Source organism: Mytilus edulis, chromosome 9 (assembly GCF_963676685.1).
Source record: "Mytilus edulis chromosome 9, xbMytEdul2.2, whole genome shotgun sequence".
Taxonomy (NCBI): domain Eukaryota; kingdom Metazoa; phylum Mollusca; class Bivalvia; order Mytilida; family Mytilidae; genus Mytilus; species Mytilus edulis.
Window position 1 is genome coordinate 12,176,070 of NC_092352.1, and position 19,936 is coordinate 12,196,005.

General features: G+C 30.8%; 2 protein-coding genes across 5 annotated transcripts in view; one reads left to right on the forward strand and one right to left on the reverse strand.

Moving 5' to 3' along the window:
- Positions 1–19,936, reverse strand: part of LOC139489518 (uncharacterized) — a 50,691-nt gene that overhangs the window by 8,407 nt on the left and 22,348 nt on the right. Inside the window, exon 1 of one of the 4 annotated variants that reach the window (XM_071276009.1) lies at positions 500–591. The exons of 1 other annotated variant lie outside the window; for it this stretch is intronic. The gene's annotated coding sequence lies outside the window, so the exon portion shown is untranslated. Of the gene's footprint in view, positions 1–357; positions 592–19,936 lie in introns of those variants that run through there. 2 more of the 4 variants (XM_071276010.1, XM_071276006.1) reach the window with 2 other exon arrangements.
- Positions 557–18,730, forward strand: LOC139489519 (bone morphogenetic protein receptor type-1B-like). The gene is made up of 11 exons (XM_071276011.1): positions 557–666; positions 4,900–5,084; positions 6,228–6,345; positions 7,186–7,294; positions 11,578–11,713; positions 12,214–12,406; positions 13,620–13,811; positions 14,108–14,213; positions 15,963–16,138; positions 17,524–17,657; positions 18,062–18,730. The coding sequence occupies exons 1-11, from the start codon at positions 594–596 to the stop codon at positions 18,203–18,205; spliced, it is 1,566 nt and encodes a 521-aa protein (XP_071132112.1). The 5' UTR covers positions 557–593; the 3' UTR covers positions 18,206–18,730.

The window sequence follows — 19,936 nt, forward strand, 5'->3', positions numbered from 1 at the left end:
ATGCTCCTTTTTGGTGTGATAAGATACGCTTTAAATCATATGCTTTTGAATGTTTTTCTTGCATAAAATGTCGATAAGAAACTAAAGGAAAAAATAAGATATTATTCTTCTTCCATATATACTACCCACATCTAACCCTTCCCTCACCTCACACCTGGGACAGTGGTGTGACAGTACAGCAAAATAACATAATGTATGATGTCACACCAAATAATTTAGGAATGACTTTGCCTGTGATATTGTTAATGTGGGGGACTTTTATTAGTATTAGGGGTATAGACTTATTAGCCCTAATCACCCTTGCTACTATTTATGATATAACTCAGTTGAGGGATAAGTTGTCCACCTTAAATTTACCTTTGGGCTTTGGATGGTTGTCTCCAAACTGATAATGACATAAAATATTTAAGATATGTTATGTTCTATTTAAAGAGAATCGAATAATATTTCGTTATAGCGGAATACCGAAATATGAGGAGCTGTCACACATTATTTTTACCACAAATTGCTATATTCTGAAGTGCTTTGAAAAGCAGACAACTTTGAAACCGGAAGCGGAAACCACTGTGTAAAGGTGAAGGACAAAAGGGGATATGGCGACGACCAGTCGCATACTTTTCCTTTCATTGTTTATTTCAACTTTTTCCCTATTTTTCATTGAACAAGGTAATTAATATCAATTGATCTTTTTTTCATATGTTAGTTTTTTAGAATGGCCACTGCCTACAGGAAAATACTACTTTAATTTATTTTAATAAGCGGTTTCTTCAATATTTACACACAAAAATTGTCAAAAATACTGAACTCAAATACACACTTTGACACAGGAAGAGCACGCCCCCTAAAAAGGAAATGAAGTAAAGGCAAGGATTTATATGCTGTATACATTCTTAGATAAGATATTATTCAAATGTATATTCTTAATGAAAATTTGAAGCAGTTAAATGATATTATTTTCATGATATCTTTTTATATTTATAAACAAATAATTTAAACTTCATCAAATTCATCTGATTCAAGCAATAAACATGATAAAGCATCACATAACTGTGAATGTGTGTTGCTAAAAAGTTCTAGGGGACACACCATAAAGCCTGCATGTATTGATATTTACCTGCATTTGTTATCAGAAATGTGTGATGTAAACAAATGAATTTAATATATTTCATAGATAATAAATTTAATCGGACCACAGATAAATTATCACGTTGTGATTGGGTAAACACCGTCATGTAGTGACCCCCTATGAGACTGTAGGGGGTTAGTAAGTTTCATAGGGGGTTCATGACGCGTTAATGGTGACGTAATCTATTGCTATTGTTGTGTTTCATTGTTTATTTTTAGAAAAATTCCAGCGTCCGATAAATTCGTTATACGGTTAACTACTGACCCCCTACGGATCCATAGAGGGTGAATAAAATTCATAGGGGATTCGGCATCCGGCCTCACCCCCTATGGATTTTACTTACCCTCTTTTGATCTGTATGGGGTCAGTAGCCAACCATATAACTTATAAGGGCAAAGATAAAAGGCCTGATCTGAGATAAAAAAAAAAAAAAAGTTCGCCCAGGAATAATTTAGAATTATTTTCCAATTGAAGATAATATGGCTAAAACTGATTATAACATAAGGTTTCTGTTTTTATACGACCGCAACAATTTTTATTTTTTGGTCGTATATTGCTATCACGTTGGCGTCGTCGTCCGAATACTTTTAGTTTTCATACTCTAACTTTAGTAAAAGTGAATAGAAATCAATGAAATTTTAACACAAGGTTTAAACCCACTAAAGGAAGGTTGGGATTGATTTTGGGAGTTTTGGTCCCAACATTTTAGGAATTAGGGGCCAAAAAGGGCCCAAATAAGCATTTTCTTGGTTTTCACACCATAACTTTAGTATAAGTAAATAGAAATCTATGAAATTTAAACACAAGGTTTATGACCACAAAAGGAAGGTTGGGATTGATTTTGGAAGTTGAGGTCACAACAGTTTAGGAATTAGGGGCCAAAAAGGGGCCCAAATAAGCATTATTTTTGGTTTTCGCACCATATCTTTAGTATAAGTAAATAGAAATCTATGAAATTTAAACACAAGGTTTATGACCATAAAAGGAAGGTTAGGTTTGATTTTGGGAGTTTTGGTTCCAACAGTTTAGGAATTAGGGGCCCAAAGGGTCCAAAATTGAACTTTGTTTGATTTCATCAAAAATTGAATAATTGGGGTTCTTTGATATGCCGAATCTAACTATGTATGTAGATTCTTAATTTTTGGTCCCGTTTTCAAATTGGTCTACATTAAGGTCCAAAGGGTCCAAAATTAAACTTAGTTTGATTTTAACAAAAATTGAATCATTTGGGTTCTTTGATATGCTGAATCTAAAAATGTACTTAGATTTTTAATTATTGGCCCAGTTTTCAAGTTGGTCCAAATGGGGGTCCAAAATTAAACTTTGTTTGATTTCATCAAACATTGAATAAATGGGGTTCTTTGATATGCCAAATCTAACTGTGTATGTAGATTCTTAATTTTTGGTCCAGTTGTCAAATTGGTCTACCGTAAGGTAAGGTCCAAAGGGTCCAAAATTAAACTAAGTTTGATTTTAACAAAAATTAAATTCTTGGGCTTCTTTGATATGCTGAATCTAAAAATGTACTTAGATTTTTAATTATTGGCCCAGTTTTCAAGTTGGTCCAAATGGGGGTCCAAAATTAAACTTTGTTTGATTTCATCAAACATTGAATAAATGGGGTTCTTTGATATGCCAAATCTAACTGTGTATGTAGATTCTTAATTTTTGGTCCAGTTGTCAAATTGGTCTACCGTAAGGTCCAAAGGGTCCAAAATTAAACTAAGTTTGATTTTAACAAAAATTAAATTCTTGGGCTTCTTTGATATGCTTTATCTAAACATGTACTTTGATTTTTGATTATGGGCCCAGTTTTCAAGTTCAAGTCCAAATCAGGATTCAGTATTATCATATCAAGTATTGTGCAATAGCAAGAAATTTTCAATTGCACAGTATTGCACAATAGCAAGAAATATCTAATTGCACAATATTGTGCAATAGCAATTAATTTTCAATTGGAGTTATCGTTCTTTGTATAGAATAGTAGTTGAATTAACTTTAATCATTGTTTTATACAATATACAATGTATTTTCATTTTTACTACCAACTGATAAATTAAAATAATCTTTACCATTCAGTGATAACAAGCACTTTTTATTACATTTTAATATTGTATGATGTATTTAAATGAGCAGTTATTGTTGCAAACTTCATCAGAAATTTGAATTGATCAGTTTTAAATATTTGATTCACTTATAAAATTGGTCCACATTGAGGCCTACAAAGTTTAAAATTAAACATTACTTGATTTCATCAAAAAATTAATTTTTAGAATTCTATAATATCCTGAATATAATCATGTATCTATATTTTGGATATTTACCATAATAGTTTAATATCCAATTTAAAAATTTTAAATTCTAATTTTAATTTCTTAAACCAAATTCATAATGTGACATAAACCTATGTTGTGTCAACTATTTAATCACAATCCACATTTATAGCTGTATCAAACTTAAAAGTTGTGTCCATACTTGTCCCATCTATTCAGGGTTCTACAATGTACATCTGCGGTCGTATAATGCTGCGCCCTGCGAAGCAACTGGTTGTCTTTTGTTTTTTAGATTTTGGTTTTATTTACTATTGTATGTTTGAACTATCGTGCCCAATACACTTTCACACCCTACACGTTCGCACCTCACATGTTCGCCTCCCAAGTCTATTCGGGTCCAATTTTTATTTAAATTGCAGTTGTATTATCAGCTCTTTGTTTTTTGTATATAACAAATATTTTTTTAATAAAATTTGAGGAATTATTATAAAGATTTTTTTTTTATCAATTTGATGATTACTGCTAATTGGTATTTATGCATAGCTAAATTTTGGGTTATTGTTTAGGGGTTTAAAAAAATATATTATAGCAATAAACTTACCATGCTCTACCATTTATTCAACACCAAAAAATCATTGTCACAATCTCACTTTATTTACTAGAAACAATGAAAAAACTCACTAGTTAACCAAACATGATTAAAGAATTATTCATCACAAAAATAAAATACTGGATGTCAGAATCTCACTTTATTCAAAAACAATAAAAAAAAAAAAACGTTTATAGCAATACACTTTAAGTCTAATACATTTTGTACCATGACACAAAAAAAACCCACTTTGTCAGAATCTCACTTTATTTAGAAACAATGAAAAAAAATATATTTATAGCAATTCACTTATCAAAACTTGATTACAAATTATTTTAAAAACACAACACCAATAAAAATTGGGTGTGAACATGTTGGGTGTGAGCAGGCCATGGGTACGAACATGATTTGCACAAACAGACCCAGATTCTTCATATACATATATACTTTCTGACTTCTTTTTAAAAAAAATTGTCAAACCTGATTTCTAAAACAATTGTATTTTAATGAAAGGTGCCTTTGATTTTTACTGTAGGGGACATTAAGTTTATCCTTGTCCGTCAGTATGTATGTCCCAAAATTTGTTTTGTTTTCTAACTTTAGTTTGCCTCAACCAAATGTAAGAAACCTATTACCATGATTACAACAAAATAAAGATCAATACCTTTTAAAAATTTATTTAGAGGAATATTTTGTTTATATGACTCCCTGGATTATAACAGGTTATGCTTTACTTGACAGATGTACAGACATTTCTGGACTAGAACTTTTCACTGTTTTGACAAAAGAAAAAAATATATGGTGGGATTGTTTTCTCCTCTGCTGCTGTTGGGATTAACATGTGTAAATAGATGGAAAGGCAACAAATTAGCTCAATTTAATATTTTATATGAATTATTTTTTTCTTTCAGTAAATAGTATAAAATGTAGATGTGACCCTTGTCATCATGATGCAGTGAATGAGACATGTGAAGCAACCAGTAAATGTTTTACTGCAATTAGAGTTGCTTATGAAAATGGTATTGAAGAACATTATTGGACCTATGGGTGCTTTTCTGATGATGAAAAAGACAAAGCAGGAAACTCTGTATTACAGGTAAATTCCTCTATTGTGGCTAGATTGTATTACAGGTAAATTCCTCTATTGTGGCTAGATTGTATTACAGGTAAAATCCTCTATTGTGGCTAGATTGTATTACAGGTAAATTCCTCTATTGTGGCTAGATTGCATTACAGGTAAATTCCTATATTGTGGCTGAATTCCATTACAGGTAAATTCCTCTATTGTGGCTAGATTGTATTACAGGTAAATTCCTCTATTGTGGCTAGATTGTATTACAGGTAAATTCCTCTATTGTGGCTAGATTGCATTACAGGTAAATTCCTATATTGTGGCTAAATTCCATTACAGGTAAATTCCTCTATTGTGGCTAGATTTCATTACAGGTAGATTCCTCTATTGTGGCTAGGTTGCATAACAGGTAAATTCCTCCATTGTGGCTAGATATATAATATATAGTAATTATAAGTGCTAATAGAAATGCAGCACATCATGTCCCCATTCAAATGCCTTGATTGTCCAAAAGAAAGTGGGTTCCAACCCCAGAACTCTACCCCTGAATACGCAACTGCACATTGAATTCCAAGTTTGGTTTCTTTTTTGATTAACAATATAATAATGTTCTTTCAATGCATCCCTCAAACATTTAGCTGGTTTTATCTTAACTGTTAGGTCTTTCATCTACTTTTTTTCATTTCTAAAACTTCTATATATCTTCAATTTCATCCAAATATGATCACAATGGCATTCTTATTGGTAACCTCTGCTATAAGGGTTCCTTATGGTGGGAATTTGCAATCCAAAGTGGAAATTGTTTTTTTTGTAAAAAAAAATCTGAAAATTACTGGAAATGTTGTCACATATCCTAAGAGGTTATCTAAATCTTAGAACAATTGTTAGTTTGGATTTTTATTAAATGTAGTGTTTTCTTTTCTATTGACATTCAGTATGGAAGAATCAATTCCAAGAATTTGAATGAGAAAAAAGAAACAACAATTTACTGTACACTTTTCACTAATTAGTATACTCAAAATTTTAGGTATGAGTCCTAAGAATGTCTTACATTAAAACTAAAAAATAATGACACCAACATTTATTGTTGAAAATGGATAACTATGGTTTTGGATAATTTTCTATAAATGTACGTTTTGTTCATGTTAAAATATTGTTATATTTTAGTGTAAAGGACACTTAGTACCACATGCATTACCTCAAACAATAGAATGTTGTGATGAAGAAGATTATTGTAATGAAGAAATAGAGCCAGATTTACAAGATAAATCTACTCCTTCTCCAGGTAGGTACATACACATTATTTCTGTTGTAAAATTATTCAAAATATCTACAAACTTATTAATAGTCATGGCATTAAATATTATTAAGACATTCCGTTATCATAGTTTGGGTTTTATGATGATGTATGTTTTCTAATACAACTTCAGTTTGAGGTAATTCACAATTCATATTTCTTAATTATCTTGGTTTCTAGATTCAGGGGAGATAACAATTTGTACACATATTTGTGCTGTGATTTCTCAGAGAAGTTAATAATTTATTAGAATGGAAACAATTGCTTTCCAATTTTCCAATTTTACATTACAGGAAATAAAAAGTGATCCTACTGAGCCAATAACATGCCTGCTTTTATAGTTGCCTTTTTGTCTTTCTTACTTTATTGTAGCTGGTTACACACCACGGCTCAATTAAATAACATCTTAAAAAATATGAAGATAAAAATAATGTATTGACTTAGCATAAAAGTGATATTTATAGTTAGGACAAAGTATAGAAACATAAAATTTGATGCTTCAAGAATTATTTTCTCTGCTAAGTGTGAATTTTATATATATATAGTCAATACATTATTGATAACTGTTTTTTGCTATCTACAAATTTTGGTTATTTTGTAAGTTAAAAATATTTTTGAAAAATGCTTTTTAAAGATTCACAACGCATTTTGCCTGCTAAGATATCTATCTGTGTTTATTGTAGACAATTGTATTGAGCCCAATTTCTCACATGTTTGATCTGAGCTAGTGTTTTGTATAATGACAAGTGATGCTGAAAACTAATTATATTATGTTACCATCATCTTTTCCTGAAATGCACATATTTTGCCAATGTCATTTTTTTTCAGACATCCAGCCGACAGCCTCACTCAGTGACATCACACAGATAGCTTTGATTGTGTCAGTGTCTACATGTTTGATAATATTCATCATAACTATAACCTGTCTCTATATAAGGTAAGGTTATTTTAAAAATACATAAACTATTGTTCATCTTATGTCAGGAATGCTGTGAAGTGAATAGCTGAAGCTGATTTGGAAAATTTCACAAAGTTATAATAAATTATGATGAATTTTGGTTGCACAATAGTTCATTTAAAATAAAATCTGGATAGGTGTCAGGTACTGGTTGTTGTATATTTTGTCTAAGTTTATTATAACTTGTGAAATAAACATTTTCCAAACCAGCAGTTGTCATACACTTCACAGCATTCCTCTGGCAATTAGAATAAGTACCTCTAGCCAAGTGACGCCAGTCGAAATGGTACAGAATTGCAAGTCAAATGCTGTTGAAATTTAGGTAAAACACAAACTGTACACAGTTGGACAATAATTTATTATATATTTTAGTTCCATTATACAAGATGACAATCTCATTCATTCTTTTGTTAATTTCAATGACATTCACATTTTATTCAACTTTCTTGTTAAATATAAAAAAGAAGATGTGGTATGATTGCCAATGAGACAACTATCCACAAAAGACCAAAATGACACAGACATTAACAACTATAGGTCACCGCACGGCTTTCAACAATGAGCAAAGCCCATACCACATAGTCATTTATAAAAGGCCCCGATAAGACAATGTAAAACAATTCAAACGAGAAAACTAACGGCCTTATTTATATAAAAAAAAAATGAACGAAAAACAAATATGTAACACATAAACAAACGACAACCACTGAAATACAGGCTCCTGACTTGGGACAGGCACATACATAAATAATGTGGCGGGTTAAACATGTTAGTTTACTTCCATACATGTATACTTTAACTTTTACTTTTTATTTAAACTCACTATGGTTACATTGTAATGTAATTTATACCTTCCCAATTATGCACTTCAGGCATGATTTTCTGTATTGTTTTTAGTGGAAGAAGACGTCAAGTCTTCTGAAGACTTAAGGGGCTGACCATTGGCATTGAGTCTCCGTATGCCGCATTCATTTCGTGTATTACAATTTCAAAACAACTTAGATTCCTGACACCGATTTTTACACATGATTAGGCATCTGAATCATTTAATTTGTAAATTATGATTGTAAAACAATCACTATCGTAAATATGACCCTTTTATTTATGTAAATTATTAGATTTCATCTCATCCACATGAACGTTATTTGTTTACTTGTAACAGGATGTTTTAACTGTAGATATTTGTATTACGCATGCGTGAATTTGGTATCGGGACAACTCGCCCTGTTTACAAGTTCGCCCTTGAAGTTACGAATTTGCAATCCTGCAGACAAGAAGATTTTGTTTTTATATAAATAAAAAGGATATATAAAGTGTTGTCTTTATTCATGGTTTTCCTTTGTCATGTGAATTAGATGCCCTTCGTAACATACATGTGAACCTCCCGTTTAGGAGAAAAAACTCCCGTGTATGAAATTTTTCAGACGCCATATTTGATCATTTCTTACTACTGTACGGGTGTAATTGACACCTGTGTTAAATTTTACCTGAACATCAAAGAAGATGTATAATTATATGGCTTCACTTGACAGCTTGGGTGTCAAACATACTGGTACTCAACGATGTTTACCTCCGGCTAACTGCCGTTGTGTTATCAAAACGATGTGTATTGGGAATATTGAAATACTTTTTTGTTACTTTCCTTTGTTTTATCCTGTTTTCAGTTATTTTGCTTTTAAAAATGTAAATTGTAAAAAGACTATAAATGATTAATATTTTAATCAAATAATCATAAAAGGATGTTGATTAAATGAATTTAAATGATTTTGGACAAATAAAAAAATTAAAATTTATAAATTATTTTAGCAATCTAGACCTCCTTTCAAGGATTAAATTGAAGTTTATATCATAATTTTGTTTACAACAGAATGTTTCTTTAATTAATTTACGATGTTGCAAATATACATGTGGAGCTTATTTCTTTCTTATTTGTCTATACATTTACAAATGATAAGGAGATGAAGACATGAACAAAAATATATACAGATAAGATATATAAATATAATGATTCATTTGCTAGCAGTGAACAATCATTTGTCAAAAACAAAACAAAACAAAACAAAACAAGAAACAGATTCTTCTTATTATTTTATTTTATTCAAATAGAGAGGCAATAATGGAACTATAAACATTACAATTTGATGGAAATTTGAAGAAAAAACACAATTTCTACATCATTTGGTTACATTTATGACAAAATTTATGTCGATAAAAAAAGATGATGTTTTGACCATTCAGTACTTAACCCTTTCCTCCATAATGACGCTTTTTGACGCCACCCCCTTTACTCCATAATGACGCCTTTTGACGCCTGTGTAGTACCTCAGTTGAAACACTTTGACTACAAAGTGTCTACAGTAGACTCAATAAAATTTGTATCCAATATGAAAAGGAATATCATAGGAATATTCTACTTAAATTTATTTAATGAAATATTTGTTTTTTGCAATGCATTTTAATACTTTAAAGCCTATTTTCAGCATTTTATTGAAAAATTCTATTTTGTGTTCATTTTTTACAGTGGGTTGTGATGATCTTCCAGTTAGGTTACCCTCATTTGGAGTGTTGTTCCCAACCTGTTAAAGGTCCATCTTTGTGCATAATTCAAAATTGGAAATTTCAACAAGCATCTAATATTCTTAATCTGGAAAATAAACCATGTAAACCCTGGTCTGCTAGCTTCATGAATATTTTTTCTACCGATTTAATATATAACTAGAATCATGCAAACAGACTTAAGGAAAAGGCATGTAAGTTCATCATACAAATATGACACTTTTTCTAGACAATCCAGATCTTGCAAAATACGTCGCTAAAAATTGTAACCTTTAAAATTGTTGTGCAGTAAAAACCCATATGGGAACTTTCAAAAGTTGGCAGGTATGTAACAAGTCTTCCTATTTTTATGCTCCATTTATGGGCAATATGTTTTCTAGTCTGTCCGTCCGTCCTGCTTCTGGTTATAAAGTTTATGGTCGAGGTAGTTTTTGATGAAGTTGAAATCCAATCAACTTGAAACTTAGTACACATGTGTTCCTCTTGATATGATCTTCTTAATTACTGCCAAATTAAAGATTTTACCTAATTTTCATAGTCAACTGAACATAGAAAATGATTGTACGGATGGGAAATCCATGTACTTATGACCTTTTCTTGTTTGAAGAAAAAAAATACATTTTAACGATAATGGAACAAAGCAGCCTGGGTAAGTGGGGCTGCTTTTATGGTAATTCAAGTTACCTTTTATTCACCTTCTTCCACTTCAGAGCTATCAGCTCTTTGATTTTATCCTGATGATGGTGCGCTAGACAGTTTTTGTCTCGCCTTGACAGAGTCAAAAAGCGAGACATAAGTATGCTGTTTCTAGTGTTGGCGTCAACATTGTATTAGGTTGTGATTAGGTCTAGTTTATGGTGAACGGCAAGTGGTAGGTTAATCATGTTCGGTATGCAGTTGTATAAGCATTGGCACATCTCATTTCCATGGAGATTATTTGGACCTGCCCCTTCAGTCATGGTCTATTGACTGAAAAGTTATCATGAATTAGTCTGTGATTAGGTCAGTTCAAGGGGAACCATTAGTGGAAGGCCAATGTTAATTGGTATTCAGTTGTATATGCATTGGCACATCTCATTTCCATTGAGAATATTTGGCCTTGTCCCTCAGTCACAGTCTAATGACTTTGAAACTTTTCTTAGTTGACATGTATTAGTTTGTGATTAGATCAGTTTAAGATGAACTGCTAATGTTAAGTCAATGATATTTGGTATGCAAATTTATTGGCATTTGCATGTATTGTTTCCATGGTCCGTGGAGATTATATAGCCCCACCCCCTCTTCATGGTTCATTGACTTTGAAACTTTTACATAGTTTACAGTTTTATGTTTGTATTTAGATTTGGGAACGACTTATAATATGTCAATGGTATTTGGTATGCAGTTGTATTAGCATTGGCACATTTCATTTACATGGAGATTGTTAAGCAAAATAACTCAGTCATAGTTTATTTACTTTGAATATTTGCATAACTTGTTTAAGATGTTAGAGTATTGCTATTTGGATTTCAACATTTGCATACTCAAAATTACAAAAACGCGAGACATATTTCTGTGATAACAGTTTATTATTGGTACTTGATTGAGAATACTCTTCATTACCAATAATATACCTTTAAATTTAATGGTTGATTTATTGAATGAACTTATATTTAATTGGACAAGACCGCTGAGACATGTTATGTTCATTCAACTCTTTATTTCAGATATAAAAGAAATTTATCACAGCGACAGTTGTTAAAAGATGATATTGGACAAAGTGAATCCTTTATATGTAATGGTGAATCTCTCAAATCTTATATAGATCATTCCTCAGGTAGTGGGTCAGGGATACCTTTCTTGGTGAGCATTATCTACATTATTTAATATATAACATGGAGTAAGCTCAAATTAGAAAAAAATTAAAGAAAAAAATATTGAAAAAAACTTGAAAAGAGGGAAAAGAGCACTGGAATTATTGCCCTTAGCCTAGGAAAATAAAATATGCTCATCGACAGGAACATTAGAATTTTATTGAACAGTTATACATATTTTGGTACATTCACTTTCTCATTGGACAGTTTACTGCTAGCTTCACTACACAAACTAATGCACAAGAAACACAGTAACATTTAAGAGAAATTAATGTACATGTGCATGCAACAAAACCTACTCACAATTTTAGAAACAAACTTTTGAAAAGATACATTACACAAATGAAGATCAATAAGTTTAGAAATATACAGAATACTCTCTTTCATGTTTTTATACTAAAAAGACAATAAAATGTATCAGGTAAACTGTTTTTAGTCATATGATATATAAACCTACCAAAGTCAAGAACTTGGTTGTTTTATTTTCAGGTCCAAAGAACAATAGCAAGACAGATTAATTTGATAAAAAGTATAGGTAAAGGTAGATATGGAGAGGTTTGGAAAGGAAAATGGAGGGAAGAAAATGTGGCTGTTAAAATATTCTTTACAACAGAAGAAGGCAGTTGGTTCCGAGAGACAGAATTATATCAGACAGTTTTACTTAGACATGATAATATACTAGGTTTGTGTTAAATATCATGGTTTTAGAAAAAAAAATATAATGTTATTAAAACAGTATCAATAAGCAATGTTAAACATCCTACATTTAAAGTTGGAGGGTTGTTGGAAAAATTATAAGAACACATTTACCTTTTCAAATAAAACAAAATTAAGAATATGGAGTTGGACTATAGTAAACTAACATACATGCATTAAATAGTTTTACATTTGACATTTCTTTGCCTTTTATAGCTTACTATTCAATTGTGTTTTGCTCATTGTTGAAGGTCATACATAATTGTAACTTTTACATCATTTAGTCTCTGGTTTAGAGTTGCTTCATTGGCAATCATACTGTATTGTCCAAAATGCCTCAATGTGATTTTCATTACTGTATGTATAAGCACAGTGACCTTCATTCCATGTAAAAACTATTTTAAAAAAATATTTGCTTTGTATAATTATAAACCATCAAAACACAAACATATTTTATTTAGAAGAACAAAATAGCCAACAGGTTGAAAAAAAGAATAAAATTGAAATCTTGATCAGAAGAATATATGAACTATAACTATGAAATAAAACATATGTTTCCCCATTTAAGGATGTTCGCTGCTCAGTTTTAAAATAAATAACTTTTCATAAAACTAGTATGTATTGAAAGGGAATAAATTAAGGAATTAAAAAAGCAAAAAAAATATAGGGGTCAATGTGCTTGTTTTCGAGATATTAGCCATTGGATTTTTGGCAGGATAATGTTCTCTCTTGATTTTTTATAGCTTTATCATTGACCAGTTAAAGTTCTCAAATACTATTAAAAAATAAATAAGATTTTATAAGACTTTTACAAATGACTTATAATTATACATGTAACAGATTTATAAAAAGAAAAATGGGCAAATTTTTTAAGGCATTCAAATGGATAAAACCAGAGGATTCCGAAAATCTGACAAAAACTCCAAAACATGACAAGCAGACATCCTTAATCTAAGGCTTTAACAAGTTAAATAGCAGACATATGGGGAATTTATGCATGAAACAGGTTTATTAATGTATTATAGCACACAATTTATTTAATTATGATTGAGAACTATAACCAGAAAAAGTAAAACAGTTACATCCCTTTCTTAACATCCAATCATGAAGTAAAAAGACTTCACTGCTTTTTGTATTGTAGAAATGGCCCTGTCCTGTTATTTAAGCTTAATATAGTACAACTGAATTTTTTACGACAGGTTTTATAGCATCAGATATTAAGGGGACAGGATCCTGGACACAGCTGTTCCTGATAACAGATTACCATGAGAATGGTTCCCTGTATGATTACCTGTCAACACACATTCTAGATGTGGATGATACACTAAAGATGGTTCATACTATATCATGTGGACTCACACATTTACATACAGAAATATTTGGCACAAAAGGTAGACATTTATAAAGAAACTTGTTTTAAGCAAAATTACTGCAGTATATTTTGATTTTTTATTTACTTTCATTTTATAATTGTGTTCACAAATGAACACCTGTGTTAAACAAGTTAAATAGTAAAATTTGTTTATAGAGTTTTTTTCTGCAAATTGAAAATCAAGAATTACTCTCCATAACATTTATGTTTAATTGGAACAGTCTTTTGAGATGCAATAATGAATTTATGTAATCTCTGTGAAAATACATAAACTTACCAGTATACAAGATAAGACTCATCTTTGATCTGTTTCAGGAAAACCTGCCATGGCTCACAGAGACATTAAAAGTAAAAATATTTTGGTAAAAAGAGATGGTAGTTGTTGTATTGCTGATTTAGGATTAGCCGTTAGATATATCAGGTAAAACTACTTTTCATTGTCAATATGTACATAGTAGTATTAATGTATACAATAATCACTATTATATAAACTTTACTGTGTACCTTAGAAATATATAAATTCTATTCTGAAAGTTGGTTGTTAAACCAATCAAATGCATTAGAACAGAGATAATACAGTTCAAATAATACAATTAATACAAATATATACACTCCTGTTATGAGAACATTTTTTTTTGTGACTGCAAAAAAAAGTAGCAGAAGCTAAATATAGCCATCATACATTTTCTATTTTTACCGATAGATGTACTGGGTATGTTTGGCATTAACACTTAGATACAGTCTAAGGATAAGTTCTTCAGACATCAGCAAATTTTTATAGAATTTTATGAAACTTATAACAGAACCTTTTCCATGGTTAAGAAATAGCATCTGAAGGAAAAAGTTCCTTCCTTGTTTCACTGATAAATGGAACATGCTTGATGACCAAGGGTCCGGAAACAGTCGTATTTGTCAGTCTTGTCCTAAACTGAAAGTGTTTGTCCTAAACGTAGAATTGGGATTTAGGAAATTCTTTAGTTTTTTAACAGAAATAATTTCGGTCATTTCATTGAGATCAAATTTCTAAATCGCCATTTTGAACTTGTTTTTGTTTTGTTATCCCTTTCCTGTAATAAAACTGCCACTCCAGTATAGTGTTATAATCCTGAGGGCCCTCCTAATAACTATATATGAATATATATGCCTCGGGAAGTATTAGCTAATGATCGCTAATCTCTTTACCTGTGTTTTTAATTCAGGCAGGGCTATTGATCACAAGCTCAGAACTAATATTATAAAGAAATTAAAATTCCATAACAACTGTCTTCATTATTTAATTACTTTTCAGCTAAGACAATTGTCAATTCTGATTTAAAATTTGATTTAATTTACATAGAAAAAAGTATTTTGTCACTCCGAACACACCTGCTTTGTTTACTATGTAATACGCATGCTTGAAATTCTCTTTCACAGATTAGACACTAAAATCGTATATTCAAAATGATTTCATGCTAAATAAAGCAATTGCAACTATTATCATTCATATTCAAACACTATCAAAGGTAAAAAATTAAAAAGCCGATGATTTCCTGTGAATTTGATAAACAAGACTAAACTAGGAAATGAGTCTGGATTTGCTTGTTTTAGTATTTTGCAAAACATCCGGTTTCAATTTTGTCTTCGAAATCGAAAAAAACATAAGCCTTGTCTGAGAAATTTATGGTTTGAGTCATTAAAATCATTCCATTTTAAACTGTTGCCTTCCTTTAATTGCTCTTGAACAATTTTAGGAAAATGGTCGGAAAATTTATGAAGTAAATGTGATGCAAACAAAAGTAAAACAAGTTCGTTAGGCTACAAGTATGAGCATACTCAGTAATGCGATTTTGACAATCTTTTTTTGAAAAAGGGCACCAACTTTTAAGTTATCTCAAAATGACCGAAATTAGGTTAAAAAAAATTGCGGATCCTTGTTCATGACAGTAAGCATTTAATCACAGCAGCAATTACAGGATAGGATTCTCAAGTAGAGTTAATATAAGAGGAGGCAAATTCTTTTATTGCAAGTTTGAAGAAAATTTTGAAATTGTCATATTCGTTCACCCAGGAACACACACCAAAGTTAATATATTTTCAAAAAATTATCAGATTACATTATAAAAACTAGGCTCACTCAAGATAAAATTGTTGTAAAACTATAGGATCTTATGAATAATTTTAAACTTTCCAGTGAAAACAATGAAGTAGATGTACCACCTATCACCAGGCAGGGAACTAAACGATATATGGCACCAGAAGTATTAGATGAGACATTGTTAACACATCATTTTGATGCATATAGAAAAGCTGATATTTATGCTTTTGGATTAGTTATGTGGGAAATATGTCGCAGATGTGTTGCAAATGGTAAAATTAACTTATATTTACATATTTTGAGGGTTGAAGGCTTTTCTTTAAGAAAGGTGGTAAATAATTAAAACCTCCTAATTTACCAGACTAGGTTTTTGTCGAGCCTGCAACTTTTGTTGCAGAAAGCTCGACATAGGGATAGTGATCCGGCGGCGGCGGCGGTGTTAGCTAACTTCTTAAAAGCTTTATATTTTAGAAGGTGGAAGACCTGGATGCTTCATACTTTGTATATAGATGCCTCATGTTACGAAGTTTCCGTCAGTCACATGTCCAATGTCCTTGACCTCATTTTCATGGTTCAGTGACCACTTGAAAAAAAAGTTCAGATTTTTTGTAATGTTGAATTCTCTCTTATTATAAGTAATAGGATAACTATATTTGATATGTACGTACCTTGAAAGGTCCTCATGTCTGTCAGACAGTTTTCACTTGACCTCGACCTCATTTCATGGATCAGTGAACAAGGTTAAGTTTTGGTGGTCAAGTCCATATCTCAGATACTACAAGCAATAGGGCTAGTATATTCGGTGTATTGAAGGACTGTAAGGTGTACATGTCCAACTGGCAGGTGTCATCTGACCTTGACCTCATTTTCATGGTTCAGTGGTTATAATTAAATTTTTGTGTTTTGGTCTGTTTTTCTCATACTATATGCAATAGGTCTACTATATTTGTTGTATGGAATGATTGTAAGGTGTACCTATCTAGCGGGCAGATGTCATGTGACCTTGACCTCATTTTCATGGTTCAGTGGTCAAAGTTAAGTTTTTGAGTTTTGGTCTTTTTATCTAATACTATATGCCATAGGTCATCTATATTTGGTGTATGGAAATATTTTATGATCTTTATGTCAGTCGTGCAGGTTTTATTTGACCGTGACCTCATTTTCACGGTTCATTGCACAGTGTTAAGTTTTTTGTGTTTTGGTCTATTTTTCTTAAACTATAAGTAATAGGTCAACTATATATGTTGTATAGAAGCATTGTTAGCTGTACATGTCTGCCTGGCATGGTTCATCTGACCTTGACCTCATTTTCAAGGTTCATTGGTCTTTGTTTAGTTATCTTGGTTAATGTTAAGTTTATGTGACAGTTTTAATAAAGCTTAGCTTTATACTTAGGACTATCAACATAATATCAATGATTAGTATAGAAGGCGAGACATTTCAGCGTGTGCACTCTTGTTGTAAAAGGTATACTGCCAACATCTCGGTCATTTTCATCTTACTTTATGCAAAGATGGTACTGCTCATGTTTATACAACATTATATGATGCTCTGATCAATTTGTCAGTATAAGTCAAAGTGCAATATCCCTATGAATATACTCTAAAGAAATGTAGTGTGGTCACAAACAAATAAAGAGTTAAGTTGTTCATTTCAGAAGGTGTAGTTGAAGACCAACAATGCCCATATTATGACTGTGTACAGCCAGATCCTAGTTTTGATGAGATGAGGAAAGTTGTCTGTATAGAGAAAATGCGACCAGATATTCCTAATAGGTGGTTAAATGACCAGGTAAGTCAAGGTGGTTACAGATTCAAGCTTCCTAGTCTAGTTGTGATGATAGAACTGCTACTTTGAAAATGAAATACTAGGGATCTATTAATTTTTGAATGCAGTTTAAAGATAAGTAAACAAATATAACTTCTATAACTTTGGTCCTGAAGACGCCACACCTGTTGGCGTAAGATGTAGACCACAATAAAATCTTATCATGAGGTAATTGATGGTTGTTTTTGTCTTTATTTGAAAATGATCATGAAAACAAACATTATATATTTGATCTTCAAATTGTCTTAATATTCTTTTGTTGTCTCTTTGTTAGGTGGCTGTCACAGTGAGAGTTATTCACATGTTCCATTTATTCAAATCAATAATTATTGTCATTTTCAATTAGTTGTGTATCTTTATATTTTCAGTATTTGAAAGCTATGATAAAAGTGATGACAGAATGTTGGAGTCAGAATCCTGCAGCTCGGTTAACCTCTCTTCGTGTGAAAAAGACACTTAATAAAATGTACCAACTGTCTCAGAAGAATGAAAAATTAGAACTTAATTGTTAATCTGTGATATTTGTATTAATTGTTGGCCTCTAAATAACTACTTAGATCTGGGAAATGTTTTATATGGCAGATATTTTCATGAAAAAACCCACATATTCTGTAGTTTAAAAGGATAATAAAAAAGTGTAGCACACTGAACAAAAATTATATTCAGTAGACTGTTGATGCCTTTTGAATTTCCTTCTTCAATCAAAAACATAAATATGATTCAAAATTCCAGGTTGAAAAGTATGACTGTCATCATCTTGAAATGATTTATAAAGAAAATGTGTGGGCGCAATTCATGATTATATTTTGTGTAGGTTTTTTATGTAGAGTTTCATTAAAAAGTAACACAGCTGTTTACAATATTTCCTTTTTAAAAAAATTGTTACCATCTCAAAGCAGTATACAACTGTCAACAAATCAGGGTGAAACAAGTATTACTTGAATTTCTAGTAGATAATGTTTATTTTGTACCTCAAATAATTTAACCTCCAGTTCAATGTGCCAGTATAGTGCTTTTTTATGCAGTACAAAGAAAAAGCCAGCCTCCTTTTTCAGAGTTAGAAATAATGGGGAAATTATTATTAGCATTAGAAATAATGGCAACATTTTATTACTTGTATTTTTATAAGAGTAAGCATTATTTTTTAATGAGCTCATTCTCATTTAGAAGCAAGACGTAACTTAGATCTGATATTTATTTAAAGCTTTCAATTTTTGTTTTATTATTTTAAGTAGATAATTAATTTATTATACCCTTTAAATAAACATAAATTATCAACTAATATTTTCAACATTTTCATTATTTCATGGACAAAACAAATTATTTAGGTATTTTTTTAAATTTACGTGAAGACTTGAGTGCAGTAAAAACATTATAATGTCATTAAAACAGAAGTATTTCAAATCCTAACAAATTGTGTATTGTTAACTACTTCAATGTCTAGGTTCTAAGATTTTTTTTTATAAAAATCAGGGATCTCAATGGATGAAAATTGAACAATGGAGGAACTTTCACCATTACAAACCGTGTCTACGCTGTACAGTGTAAAGCGATGGAAAGTATTTTAGACAAGACATTGGAACGATGGCGGGGCGCCATCATTAAACAGGCCATGGAGATCCCTGAAAAATTGACAACAATTTTTGGTGACCTTTTATAATTTCTGTAATTATTGCTCCACAAACAAAAAAACAATGAATTATCTAGTTATTTTTCTTTTAACTACTACTTGCAATATATTGATGCATGTATAAATTAAGCTAATTGAAATTTAGAGTATGAAAAAATAATATTCCTATGCACATATGTAGTAGATTGACTAAGTTTCTATTCTTGCCATATATGCTTGTGTAGTAGCTTCCATAATTCAATTGCCAAATCAATGTTATTTTTTTATTTTCAGGGAAGTTTATTTAGTGTATATATATATAAATGGCAATAAAACTTTGTTATATTATTTGTTATGTAATTATGTAAATAGATATGCAAATGGCATTAACTGAGATCAAAAAATAAAACTGAAATTATTTTTCAATACATGTTTAAACATGTAAACAAAGTTTATATTGTATTATTTTTTTCTAATTTACAGTAACACACCATGAAACTTAAATTTTTTTTAAACCTCAACCGAGATAACTTTGGTGTATCATCTTGGTTATGAGTCTTATTCAAAGTCTTATATACTGACAACAATTCTATCAATTGACCATTTTCAGAGTGATTTTTGTTTAATATAGACA

What these genes read in the sequence shown, in the direction of transcription:
- LOC139489519 (XM_071276011.1), top strand. Translation starts at nt 594, where the DNA reads ATGGCGACGACCAGTCGCATACTTTTCCTTTCATTGTTTATTTCAACT. An exon ending in CCTATTTTTCATTGAACAAG is followed by an intron (nt 667 to 4,899) that starts GTAATTAATATC and finishes TTTTTCTTTCAG; the next exon opens with TAAATAGTATAAAATGTAGA. An exon ending in TCGCAGATGTGTTGCAAATG is followed by an intron (nt 16,139 to 17,523) that starts GTAAAATTAACT and finishes TGTTCATTTCAG; the next exon opens with AAGGTGTAGTTGAAGACCAA.